The 13,521-nt window shown below is 46.2% G+C and overlaps 1 protein-coding gene across 4 annotated transcripts in view; it reads left to right on the forward strand.

Moving 5' to 3' along the window:
- Window positions 1-13,521, forward strand: part of LOC106611224 (A-kinase anchor protein 6) — a 288,016-nt gene that overhangs the window by 242,497 nt on the left and 31,998 nt on the right. For all 4 annotated transcript variants that reach the window (XM_045723598.1, XM_045723597.1, XM_045723599.1 and 1 more), the window contains exon 10: window positions 6,050-6,196. In XM_045723598.1, the coding sequence (XP_045579554.1) occupies window positions 6,050-6,196 (147 nt within the window). The remainder of the gene's footprint in view (window positions 1-6,049; window positions 6,197-13,521) is intronic.

The raw sequence follows: 13,521 nt of genomic DNA on the forward strand, positions 1-13,521 counted from the left end.
CACGACATCAATGAACGCCCCCCCACCCCCAAATTGATGAAGTAATTATCATATTTGTCGGCTTTGTTGTCTTTAGACTTTGTTGGTAAAAGAGATCATATTCCCCATAGAGGATTCTCTTGAGTCAATCTCTACCACCACAACACGCTATTTTGTCATTTAGATGTGGTCCATTCCATTGCTAGGCTTTACAAGCATTGAGATTTACAAGCTTAGTATTTACAAGCACTGGAATGTGTGAATGTTCTCATTTAATGTCATCTTTATGATTAATATGTGGTCATGTTTGACCTGTAAAGAATTTGGATTATGTTAAGATGTTAACTGTGAGTTTTCATAGTGCCTGGTTCATGGTGGCTGGCAATGTGTTAACTATATAACTGTGTATAAATTCATTTAAATACGGAGGCATCCAACTCACTTCATGGAGTCGTACTTCTGTTGTCTCAACACATTACAGACTCTGAACAAACTTTAATTTAATAGATAAGATGAATCTACAAAAATGCATTAAATGTTTTCATGTATGACTGCATTTCTGCTGACATTTCCAGTCTTTTGTACTTACTCATTAATATGTGGAATGAATTCCTTGATGATTTTTCCTCATCTTTTTACCACGTGGCTCTTATTTTGGAGAGCACACAGTTATATTCCATTGCCCCCACCCCCTACTGACACTATACACCTGTAAATCTAACTTAGACATTTTTTTCCTAAAACTCTTGTCTTAACCTAGCATCAAGTCTTAAAGCTGTGCTCTCGAATGTTGTGCACAGGTGTACTATATTACTTTGTCCTGTGATCCTACCAAAGCTATTTCACAACTTTATTTAAGGTATGCAGATCCTGGGCTATTCTAGTGTTGACACAGACTGGGGGCTGTAACTCACCAGTGCATTCAGTGTATTTGATCAAAGATCCTTCTCAGCATTAATCTCCCAGTTCTGGATCTCATGCATTTTAATCACTTATCTACTTTATTCTCCTGCAATGTTTTGACTTTCCGTCAATGGTGTGCCATTTTTAACACAAGAAGACTCCTGAAATCAATATTTGCTGTCAACAAATAAATTGGATCATTTCCTGATAGTTAGACGGTAACACATTTAGTTTTACAGGTGGCGCTATTAAACATCCGAAAGGGATGGATAGCTTCAGAGGAAGTGTGATACAGTCTCCATTAAAAAAAAACAATGAAAAATGGTTCCTGGACTGATGACAGTTAAAAAACGGAAAAAAACAGTAGCTCATTTAAATATTAAAATGTGGCTGGGCTGTAAATGATAAATGACAACCGAAACTAGAATCAAGTAGCTATTGATGCAGAAAATGAAACGGGAGAGAAGAGAGAGAAATGAACCAAAAAGATGTGAGATTGAAGACCGTCAATTTTCATACTGTTACAGTAAGCTTTTCCTCAGCAATGTAACTGAAAATGTCAGTTTTTAAACATATTCCATTCGAAAATATGTATAGTTCATCTACACAAAATGTGAGTTCTGTCCAATTACATTGCTGTTGAAAGAATGTATTACTGATGTCCTTCTCTGAAGAAGTTCCTTGTTGGTGTGTATACACAAACACAATGTAGGTTTCCATCCAATTGGCGACAGATTTTCATGCAAATATTCCAAAATCTGCATAAAAACAAAATGCTCATTTTCCCACCAGAGATGTTTTCATCAAATGGACTTGTTGCGTCTAAAAGGCTGTTTGTGATGACTTAGTGCACATACATTTCGCAGTTAAATTCCCATGTACTGAATAAAAAATACAAGTTAAATGGGTTTCCATCACATTTTCAACACTTCTGATGGCTTTGACACTGGAAATGTTGCATTATCTAGCAAATGTGTCCTGTCTGGTCGCGGCACGTGTGCTCTAGCCGTGCGCTCCAGCCAACAGCTCGATCGCAGATACAGTGCATGTATGGCCTACATGATGAGATTATTATGGACGAAAGAGTGAGATTATTTTTATTTCTCAAAAGGCAGCCAAGTATTGATCATCATGTCATCAGAATAAGACGTTAGATATTTATGGGAAAGAAGGATCAAGCTCATCACTTTGCACTTTCACCACTCTGTGAAATTCATCTCAACTTATTTTATATGTAGTTTAATAAACTGCATGCTTTCGCAATGGGAGGACTACACAACATATCATCGAGTGACTCCAAGTTTACTTCGATATGATGGTTATTATTGTCACGTCCTGACCAGGTAAAGAGGTCATTTGCCATAGTAAAATGGTCAGGGCGTGGCAGGGGGTTGTTTTGTGTGGGTTTTTGGGTTTTCTGTTTCTATGTGGGAGTGTTCTAGTTTTCTATTTCTATGTGTTGTTTTTCCATGTTTGGCCGGGTATGGTTTCCAATCAGAGGCAGGTGTCTTTCGTTGTCTCTGATTGGAGGCCATACTTAGGCAGCCTGTTTTCCTTTGGGGTTTGTGGGTAGTTGTTTCCGTTTAGTCTAAGTGTACCTGACGGGACTGTTGTTGGTCGTTTTGTTGTTTTTTGTAAGTGTCTTCATTAAAGAATTAAGAATGAGCACTATCCACGCTGCGTCTTGGTCTCCATTCATCGACCCCTGTGACAATTATATCAATATTTTCACATAAAGGCGTTTCCACCGCCATTTCTCGCATAATCTAGCGTATTTTGTTTTGTCGACATTTGGAAAGTTTACCGACAAAATCAGGCCTGTCGTGACGTTTTTCATCCGACATGTAGCTACTGTACTATATACAGTTGAAGTCAGAAGTTTACATACACCTTAGCCAAATACATTTAAACTCAGTTTTTCACAATTCATGACATTTAATCCTTGTAAAAATTCCCTGTCTTAGGTCAGTTAGGATCACCACTTTATTTTAAGAATGTGAAATGTCAGAATAATAGTAGAGAGAGTGATTTCTTTCAGCTTTTATTTCTTTCATCACATTCCCAGTGGGTCAGAAGTTTATAAACACTCAATTAGTATTTGGTAGCATTGCCTTTCAACAGTTTAACTTGGGTCAAATGTTTCGGGTAGCCTTCCACAAGCTTCCCACAAAACGTTGGGTGAATTTTGTCCCAATCCTCCTGACAGAGCTGGTGTAACTGAGTCAGGTTTGTAGGCCTCCTTGCTCGAACACGCTTTTTCAGTTCTGCCCACATATTTTCTATAGGATTGAGGTCAGGGCTTTGTGATGGCCACTCCAATACCTTGACTTTGTTGTCCTTAAGCCATTTTGCCACAACTTTGGAAGTATGCTTGTGGTCATTGTCCATTTGGAAGAACCATTTGCGACCAAGCTTTAACTTCCTGACTGATGTCTTGAGCTGTTGCTTCAATATATCCACATAATTTTCCTGCATTATGATGCCATCTATTTTGTGAAGTGCACCAGTCCCTCCTGCAGCAAAGCACCCCCACAACATGATGCTGCCACCCCCATGCTTCACGGTTGGGATGGTGTTCTTCGGCTTGCAAGCATCCCCCTTTTTCCTCCAAACATAACGATGGTCATTATGACCAAACAATTCTATTTTTGTTTCATCAGACCAGAGGATATTTCTCCAAAAAGTACGATCTTTGTCCCCATGTGCAGTTGTAAACCGTACTCTGGCTTTTTTATGGCGGTTTTGGAGCAGTGGCTTCTTCCTTGCTGAGCGGCCTTTCAGGTTGTGTCGATATAGGACTTGTTTTACTGTGGATATAGATACTTGTGTACCTGTTTCCTCCAGCCCAGCATCTTCACAAGGTCCTTTGCTGTTGTTATGGGATTGATTTGCACTTTTCGCACCAAAGTACGTTTATCTCTAGGAGACAGAACACGTCTCCTTCATGAGCGATATGACGGCTGCGTGGTCCCATGGTGTTTATACTTACGAACTATTGTTTGTACAGATGAACGTGGGACCTTCAGGCATTTGGAAATTGCTCCTAAGGATGAACCAGACTTGTGGTCTACATTTTCTTTCTTGGCTGATTTCTTTTGATTTTCCCATGATGTCAAGCAAAGAGGCACTGAGTTTGAAGGTAGGCCTTGAAATACATCCACAGGTACACCTCCAATTGACTCAAATTATGTCAATTAGCCTATCAGAAGTTTCTAAAGCCATGACATAATATTCTGGAATTTTCCAAGCTGTTTAAAGTCACAGTGAACTTAGTGTATGTAAACTTCTGACCCACTGGAATTGTGATACAGTGCATTATAAGTGAAATAATCTGTCTGTAAACAATTGTTGGAAAAATGACTTGTGTCATGCACAAAGTAGATGTCCTAACCGACTTTCCAAAACTATAGTTTGTTAACAAGAAATTTGTGGAGTAGTTGAAAAACGAGTTTTAATGACTCCAACCTAAGTATATGTAAACTTCCGACTGTATAAGGCTGGATGGAGACGCAGAGTTAAACACACACATGCTCAGTTTATGGCACAAAATATCAGCGCTTGTATTATAATAAATGTCTGTTTACCTTTGTGTGCAGCAGGGGGGCTGCAGTGTTCACCAGTGTAATGGATGACGTAATGCTGTGTTCACCAGTGTAATGGATGACGTAATGCTGTGTTCACCAGTGTAATCGATGGCGTAGTCAGTGCTGTGTTCACTAGTGTAATGAATGGCGTAATGCTGTGTTCACCAGTGTAATGGATGACGTAGTCAGTGCTGTGTTCACCAGTGTAATGGATGACATAATGCTGTGTTCACCAGTGTAATGGATGACGTAATGCTGTGTTCACCAGTGTAATGGATGACGTAGTCAGTGCTGTGTTCACCAGTGTTATGGATGATATAATGCTGTGTTCAACAGTGTAATGGATGACGTAGTCAGTGCTGTGTTCACTAGTGTAATGGATGACGTAATGCTGTGTTCACCAGTGTAATGGATGACGTAGTCAGTGCTGTGTTCACCAGTGTAATGGATGACATAATGCTGTGTTCACCAGTGTAATGGATGACGTAGTCAGTGCTGTGTTCACCAGTGTAATGGATGACATAATGCTGTGTTCACCAGTGTAATGGATGACATAATGCTGTGTTCAACAGTGTAATGGATGACGTAGTCAGTGCTGTGTTCACCAGTGTAATGGATGACGTAATGCTGTGTTCACCAGTGTAATGGATGACATATTCAGTGCTGTGTTCACCAGTGTAATGGATGACGTTGTCAGTGCTGTGTTCACCAGTGTAATGGATGACATAGTCAGTGCTGTGTTCACCAGTGTAATGGATGACGTTGTCTGTGCTGTGTTCACCAGTGTAATGGATGACATAATGCTCTGTTCACCAGTGTAATGCATATCAAAATGCTGTGTTCATCAGTGTAATGGATGACATAGTGCTGTGTACATCAGTGTAATGGATGACGTAGTCAGTGCTGTATTCATTAGTGTAATGGATGATGTTGTCAGTGCTGTGTTCACCAGTGTTATGGATGATATAATGCTCTGTTCACCAGTGTAATGGATGACATAGTGCTGTGTTCACCAGTGTAATGGAAGACATAGTGCTGTGTTCACCAGTGTAATGGATGACATAGTCAGTGCTGTGTTCACCAGTGTAATGGATGACATAGTCAGTGCTGTGTTCACCAGTGTAATGGATGACATAGTGCTGTGTTCACCAGTGTAATGGATGACATAGTCAGTGCTGTGTTCACCAGTGTAATGGATGACATAGTCAGTGCTGTGTTCACCAGTGTAATGGATGACATCGTCAGTGCTGTGTTCACCAGTGTAATGGATGACATAATGCTGTGTTCAGAAGTGTAATGGATGACATAGTCAGTGCTGTGTTCACCAGTGTAATGGATGACATAGTCAGTGCTGTGTTCACCAGTGTAATGGATGACATAGTCAGTGCTGTGTTCACCAGTGTAATGGATGACATAGTCAGTGCTGTGTTCACCAGTGTAATGGATGACATAGTCAGTGCTGTGTTCATCAGTGTAATGGATGACAGTCAGTGCTGTGGATCTTGAGCAATACTGCTCTACAGTATGTACTGTTGTGTTTAGACCATGTCTCAGCCATAAGTCTTTCATGTGTCTATCCCCAGGGGAACAGTGTGGAGATGAGGATGTGGCTCCCTAAGAAGACACACCTCCTGGGCTGCGCCGAGAGCCTGCGGAGGAGCGGAGCACAGCTGCCCCCGGACTTCGACGAGCGAGTCAATGCCATGACACACAAATGGGACCAGCTACAGGTGAACACACACACACAGTACCTCTATTGCACCTCTTCCTCTACTGTTAATGCACCAGATGCAGAAAAGAGTGAGATTGTTTTTATTTGTCAAAAGGCAGCCAAGTATGGGGCGGCAGGTGGCGTTGGGCCAGTAACCGAAAGGTTGCTTGATCGAATCCCCGAGCTGACAAGGTAAAGATCTGTCATTCTGCCCCTGAACAAGGCAGTTAACCCACTGTTCCTAGGCCGTCATTGTAAATAAGAATTTGTTCTTAACTGACTTGCCTAGTTAAATAAAGGTTAAATAAAAAATAAATAAAAAGGAGACAGAATGGGTCAACATGATGATATGACCTCTTTCTGGGTAACTCATTGTTGCCTGCATAAATAAACAGTTGATCTGCCTGTCCACCCAGTCAGTTCTGTTCAGACTCCCGTTGTAACGTCCTGACCATAGTAAGTTGTTATTTTCTATGGTAGAGTGGTCAGGGCATGACAGGGGGTGTTTGTCCATTTTTGTATTTCTATGTTTAGTTTCTAGTTTTGTATGTCTAGGTTGGTTTTGTTTGGCATGACCTCCAATTAGAGGCAGCCGGTTGTCGTTGTCTCTAATTGGAGGCCATATTTAAGTTGATGTTTGTCCCACTTGGTTTTTGTGGGTGATTAATTTGGTGAGTAGTGTATGCCTGCTCTGCGTCACGGCTTTCTTGTTTTGTATTTCTAGTTTATTGCATTAGTTTCACGATTAAATAAAAGATGTGGAACTACGATCACGCTGCGTATTGGTCCGATCCTTCTGAAAGCCTTGACACCCGTGCACTAATGCAGGTCAATATCCCACCCAGTCAGTTCTGTTCAGACTCCCGTGCACTAATGCAGGTCAATATCCCACCCAGTCAGTTCTGTTCAGACTCCCGTGCACTAATGCAGGTCAATATCCCACCCAGTCAGTTCTGTTCAGACTCCTGTGCACTAATGCAGGTCAATATCCCACCCAGTCAGTTCTGTTCAGACTCCCGTGCACTAATGCAGGTCAATATTTTACATTTACTTTTACATTTAAGTCATTTAGCAGACGCTCTTATCCAGAGCGACTTACAAAATGGTGCATTCACCTTATGATATCCAGTGGAACAACCACTTTACAATAGTGCATCTAAATCTTTTAAGGGGGGGGGTTAGAAGGATTACTTTATCCTATCCTAGGTATTCCTTAAAGAGGTGGGGTTTCAGGTGTCTCCGGAAGGTGGTGATTGACTCCGCTGTCCTGGCGTCGTGAGGGAGCTTGTTCCACCATTGGGGTGCCAGAGCAGCGAACAGTTTTGACTGGGCTGAGCGGGAACTGTGCTTCCTCAGAGGTAGGGGGGCCAGCAGGCCAGTGGTGGATGAACGCAGTGCCCTTGTTTGGGTGTAGGGCCTGATCAGAGCCTGAAGGTATGGAGGTGCCGTTCCCTTCACAGCTCCGTAGGCAATCACCATGGTCTTGTAGCGGATGCGAGCTTCAACTGGAAGCCAGTGGAGAGAGCGGAGGAGCGGGGTGACGTGAGAGAACTTGGGAAGGTTGAACACCAGACGGGCTGCGGCGTTCTGGATGAGTTGTAGGGGTTTAATGGCACAGGCAGGGAGCCCAGCCAACAGCGAGTTGCAGTAATCCAGACGGGAGATGACAAGTGCCTGGATTAGGACCTGCGCCGCTTCCTGTGTGAGGCAGGGTCGTACTCTGCGAATGTTGTAGAGCATGAACCTACAGGATCGGGTCACCACCTTGATGTTAGTGGAGAACGACAGGGTGTTGTCCAGGATCACGCCAAGGTTCTTAGCACTCTGGGAGGAGGACACAAGGGAGTTGTCAACCGTGATGGCGAGATCATGGAACGGGCAGTCCTTCCCCGGGAGGAAGAGCAGCTCCGTCTTGCCGAGGTTCAGCTTGAGCTGGTGATCCGTCATCCACACTGATATGTCTGACAGACATGCAGAGATGCGATTCGCCGCCTGGTTATCAGAAGGGGGAAAGGAGAAGATTAATTGTGTGTCGTCTGCATAGCAATGATAGGAGAGACCATGTGAGGATATGACAGAGCCAAGTGACTTGGTGTATAGCGAGAATAGGAGAGGGCCTAGAACAGAGCCCTGGGGGACACCAGTGGTGAGAGTGCATGGTGCGGAGACAGATTCTCGCCACGCCACCTGGTAGGAGCGACCTGTCAGGTAGGACGCAATCCAAGCATGGGCCACGCCGGAGATGCCCAACTCGGAGAGGGTGGAGAGGAGGATCTGATGGTTCACAGTATCAAAGGCAGCAGATAGGTCTAGAAGGATGAGAGCAGAGGAGAGAGAGTTAGCTTTAGCAGTGCGGAGAGCCTCCGTGACACAGAGAAGAGCAGTCTCAGTTGAATGCCCAGTCTTGAAACCTGACTGATTAGGATCAAGAAGGTCATTCTGAGAGAGATAGCAGGAGAGCTGGCCAAGGACGGCACGTTCAAGAGTTTTGGAGAGAAAAGAAAGAAGGGATACTGGTCTGTAGTTGTTGACATCGGAGGGATCGAGTGTAGGTTTTTTTCAGAAGGGGTGCAACTCTCGCTCTCTTGAAGACGGAAGGGACGTAGCCAGCGGTCAAGGATGAGTTGATGAGCGAGGTGAGGAAGGGGAGAAGGTCTCCGGAAATGGTCTGGAGAAGAGAGGAGGGGATAGGGTCAAGTGGGCAGGTTGTTGGGCGGCCGGCCATCACAAGACGCGAGATTTCATCTGGAGAGAGAGGGGAGAAAGAGGTCAAAGCACAGGGTAGGGCAGTGTGAGCAGGACCAGCGGTGTCGTTTGACTTAGCAAACGAGGATCGGATATCGTCAACCTTCTTTTCAAAATGGTTGACGAAGTCATCCGCAGAGAGGGAGGAGGGGGGGGGGGAGGAGGATTCAGGAGGGAGGAGAAGGTAGCAAAGAGCTTCCTAGGGTTAGAGGCAGATGCTTGGAATTTAGAGTGGTAGAAAGTGGCTTTAGCAGCAGAGACAGAAGAGGAGAATGTAGAGAGGAGTGAGTGAAAGGATGCCAGGTCCGCAGGGAGGCGAGTTTTCCTCCATTTCCGCTCGGCTGCCCGGAGCCTTGTTCTGTGAGCTCGTAGTGAGTCGTCGAGCCACGGAGCAGGAGGGGAGGACCGAGCCGGCCTGGAGGATAGGGGACAGAGAAAATCAAAGGATGCAGAAAGGGAGGAGAGGAGGGTTGAGGAGGCAGAATCAGGAGATAGGTTGGAGAAGGTTTGAGCAGAGGGAAGAGATAATAGGATGGAAGAGGAGAGAGTAGCGGGAGAGAGAGAGCGAAGGTTGGGACGGCGCAATACCATCCGAGTAGGGGCAGAGTGAGAAGTGTTGGATGAGAGCAAGAGGGAAAAGGATACAAGGTAGTGGTCGGAGATTTGGAGGGGAGTTGCAATGAGATTAGTGGAAGAACAGCATCTAGTAAAGATGAGGTCAAGCGTATTGCCTGCCTTGTGAGTAGGGGGTGAAGGTGAGTGGGTGAGGTCAAAAGAGGAGAGGAGTGGAAAGAAGGAGGCAGAGAGGACTGAGTCAAAGGTAGACGTGGGGAGGTTAAAGTCACCCAGAACTGTGAGAGGTGAGCCATCCTCAGGAAAGGAACTTATCAAGGCGTCAAGCTCATTGATGAACTCTCCAAGGGAACCTGGAGGGCGATAAATGATAAGGATGTTAAGCTTGAAAGGGCTGGTAACTGTGACAGCATGGAATTCAAATGAGGAGATAGACAGATGGGTCAGGGGAGAAAGAGAGAATGTCCACTTGGGAGAGATGAGGATTCCAGTGCCACCACCCCGCTGGCTCGATGCTCTAGGGGTATGCGAGAACACGTGGGCAGACGAAGAGAGAGCAGTAGGAGTAGCAGTGTTATCTGTGGTAATCCATGTTTCCGTCAGCGCCAGGAAGTCTAGGGACTGGAGGGTAGCATAGGCTGAGATGAACTCAGCCTTGTTGGCTGCAGACCGGCAGTTCCAGAGGCTGCCGGAGACCTGGAACTCCACGTGGGTCGTGCGCGCTGGGACCACCAGGTTAGAGTGGCAGCGGCCACGCGGTGTGAAGCGTTTGTATGGCCTGTGCAGAGAGGAGAGAACAGGGATAGACAGACACATAGTTGACAAGCTACAGAAGTGTTGTTTCTTGTATTATTGTCTCCTGTGTCTTTAGAGAACTGTTTCACTTTGATATCCTTTTTCTTCTGTCCTGATTTTCTCTTTCTTTTCTTCTGTTAACTAGATATTCTTTGTTGTTCTTCGTTAGCTAGCTAGCTTCTTCCGATATATCCCACCCAGTCAGTTCTGTTCAGACTCCCGTGCACTAATGCAGGTCAATATCCCACCCAGTCAGTTCTGTTCAGACTCCCGTGCACTAATGCAGGTCAATATCCCACCTAAGAACCTGGTTGCATTCCAAATGGCAGCCTATTTCCTATGTAGTACACTACCATAGGGCTCTGGTCAAAAGTAGTGCACTAAATAGGGAATAGGGTGCCATTTGGGACATAACCCTTCTCTTTCTTAGCAGGGAACTCTGTATGTAAACTCTAAGTTTACATATAGCTGGCTAGCAGCTCAATTGAAGTGAGTAAATTTGGATAAACCCTGGCTGCTACACCTCTGAAATGATGAACAGGCCTGGGGCTCCTTCTTCTCCCACCCCCAAACCCTGTTATCTATGCAACACATACACAATACAAATCAGGCATCACCAAATGCAGTACAGTAGGTGCCCTGCCTTGTATACCCCCCACCATCCACCCCACTGTTTAGAGGGGGGCAGCTCATCTTTATACCCAAGCTTGGATCTCAGCCAGGAAGCAGGAGATGGTATCGGATCAGAGACGCCTGCCTGCTCTAGTCTTGATGATCCTGTTAATGGAACGACATGGATGGCTTGTTGATCCTTATCAGACCGACTGGGGTGAAACTGTGCATTGCTCTTGTAAGCTAATTTTAGGTTAATCTCTGATCATCTAATCTCTAAACATGAAAAATATGATTGCCACTCTCTCAATTAGCAGGGCATGTTCCTCTTCTAGCTCTGGTCTCAGCAGCCTCTCTCTCCTCCCATCCATGTCCTCTCTCTCCTCCCATCCATGTCCTCTCTCTCCTCCCATCCATGTCCTCTCTCTCTTCCCATCCATGTCCTCTCTCTCCTCCCATCCATGTCCTCTCTCTCCTCCCATCCATGTCCTCTCTCTCCTCCCATCCATGTCTCCTCTCTCTCTCCTCCCATCCATGTCCTCTCTCTCTCTTTCCATCCATGTCCTCTCTCTCTGTCCTCCCATCCATGTCCTCTCTCTCTCCTCCCATCCTTGCACTCTCTCTTTCTCCTCCCATCCATGTCCTCTCTCTCTCCTCCCATCCATGTCCTCTCTCTCTCTCTCCTCCCATCCATGTCCTCTCTCTCTCTCTCCTCCCATCCATGTCCTCTCTCTCTCTCTCCTCCCATCCATGTCCTCTCTCTCTCTCTTCTCCCATCCATGTCCTCTCTCTCTCCTCCCATCCATGCCCTCTCTCTCTCCTCCCATCCATGCCCTCTCTCTCTCCTCTCATCGGTGTACTCTCTCTCTCCTTCCATCCATGTCCTCTCTCTCTCCTCCCATCCATGCCCTCTCTCTCTCCTCCCATCTATGCCCTCTCTCTCTCCTCTCATCGGTGTACTCTCTCTCTCCTTCCATCCATGTCCTCTCTCTCTCCTCCCATCCATGTCCTCTCTCTCTCTCTCCTCCCATCCATGTCCTCTCTCTCTCCTCCCATCCATGTCCTCTCTCTCTTCTCCCATCCATGTCCTCTCTCTCTCCTCCCATCCATGCCCTCTCTCTCTCCTCCCATCCATGCCCTCTCTCTCTCCTCTCATCGGTGTACTCTCTCTCTCCTTCCATCCATGTCCTCTCTCTCTCCTCCCATCCATGCCCTCTCTCTCTCCTCCCATCCATGCCCTCTCTCTCTCCTCTCATCGGTGTACTCTCTCTCTCCTTCCATCCATGTCCTCTCTCTCTCCTCCCATCCATGCCCTCTCTCTCTCCTCCCATCCATGCCCTCTCTCTCTCCTCTCATCGGTGTACTCTCTCTCTCCTTCCATCCATGTCCTCTCTCTCTCCTCCCATCCATGCCCTCTCTCTCTCCTCCCATCCATGCCCTCTCTCTCTCCTCTCATCGGTGTACTCTCTCCTCTCATCGGTGTACTCTCTCTCCCTGGGATTGACAAGCTCAGATGTAACAACGTCTATTTTCAAGAAGCCAACAATGCAAACAAACATACCTGGTGTTAACTCTGAGTTTCCACGACATATTTAACATTAACACAAGTACATGGACCTGTAATGATGCATACGCTCACCTAAAAGACGTTTTTGTGTCTGTATGTGTGTGTGTCTGTGTGTGTGTGCGGGTTGGATTCAGCTAGACTGTATGTATTATTATCCATACAGTAGCTAAATAGATGCTGTTTGGAAATTCAGCAAAAAACAAAGTTCTCTTTTCCACCACAGCAATCAGCGGTGATTAAAGTTGTATTACGTTTCACCAAATAAATGTGTGACGTTAGAACAAATTTCTGTTTAGTGAAAGAATATTTCTTTGGTCTGTGGTGAGTGGCATCGGGCGGATAGACGTGGTGAGTGGCATCGGGCGGATAGACGTGGTGAGTGGCATCGGGCGGATAGACGTGGTGAGTGGCATCAGGTGGATAGCCGTGGTGAGTGGCATCAGGTGGATAGACGTGGTGAGTGGCATTGGGCGAATAGCCGTGGTGAGTGGCATCAGGTAGATAGACGTGGTGAGTGGCATCGGGTGGATAGACGTGGTGAGTGGCATCAGGTGGAAAGCCGTGGTGAGTGGCATCAGGTGGATAGACGTGGTGAGTGGCTTTGGGCGGATAGACGTGGTGAGTGGCATCAGGTGGATAGCCGTGGTGAGTGGCATCAGGTGGATAGCCGTGGTGAGTGGCATCAGGTGGATAGATGTGGTGAGTGGCATCGGGCGGATAGACGTGGTGAGTGGCATCGGGCGGATAGCCGTGGTGAGTGGCATTGGGCGGATAGACGTGGTGAGTGGCATCAGGTGGATAGCCGTGGTGAGTGGCATCAGGTGGATAGACGTGGTGAGTGGCATCAGGTGGATAGCCGTGGTGAGTGGCATCGGGCGGATAGCCGTGGTGAGTGGCATTGGGCGGATAGACGTGGTGAGTGGCATCAGGTGGATAGCCGTGGTGAGTGGCATCGGGCAGATAGACGTGGTGAGTGGCATCAGGCGGATAGCCGTGGTGAGTGGCATTGGGCGGATAGCCGTGGTGAGTGGCATTGGGCGGATAGACGTGGT

The sequence above is a fragment of the Salmo salar genome, chromosome ssa09 (genome assembly GCF_905237065.1).
Source record: "Salmo salar chromosome ssa09, Ssal_v3.1, whole genome shotgun sequence".
Lineage (NCBI taxonomy): Eukaryota > Metazoa > Chordata > Actinopteri > Salmoniformes > Salmonidae > Salmo > Salmo salar.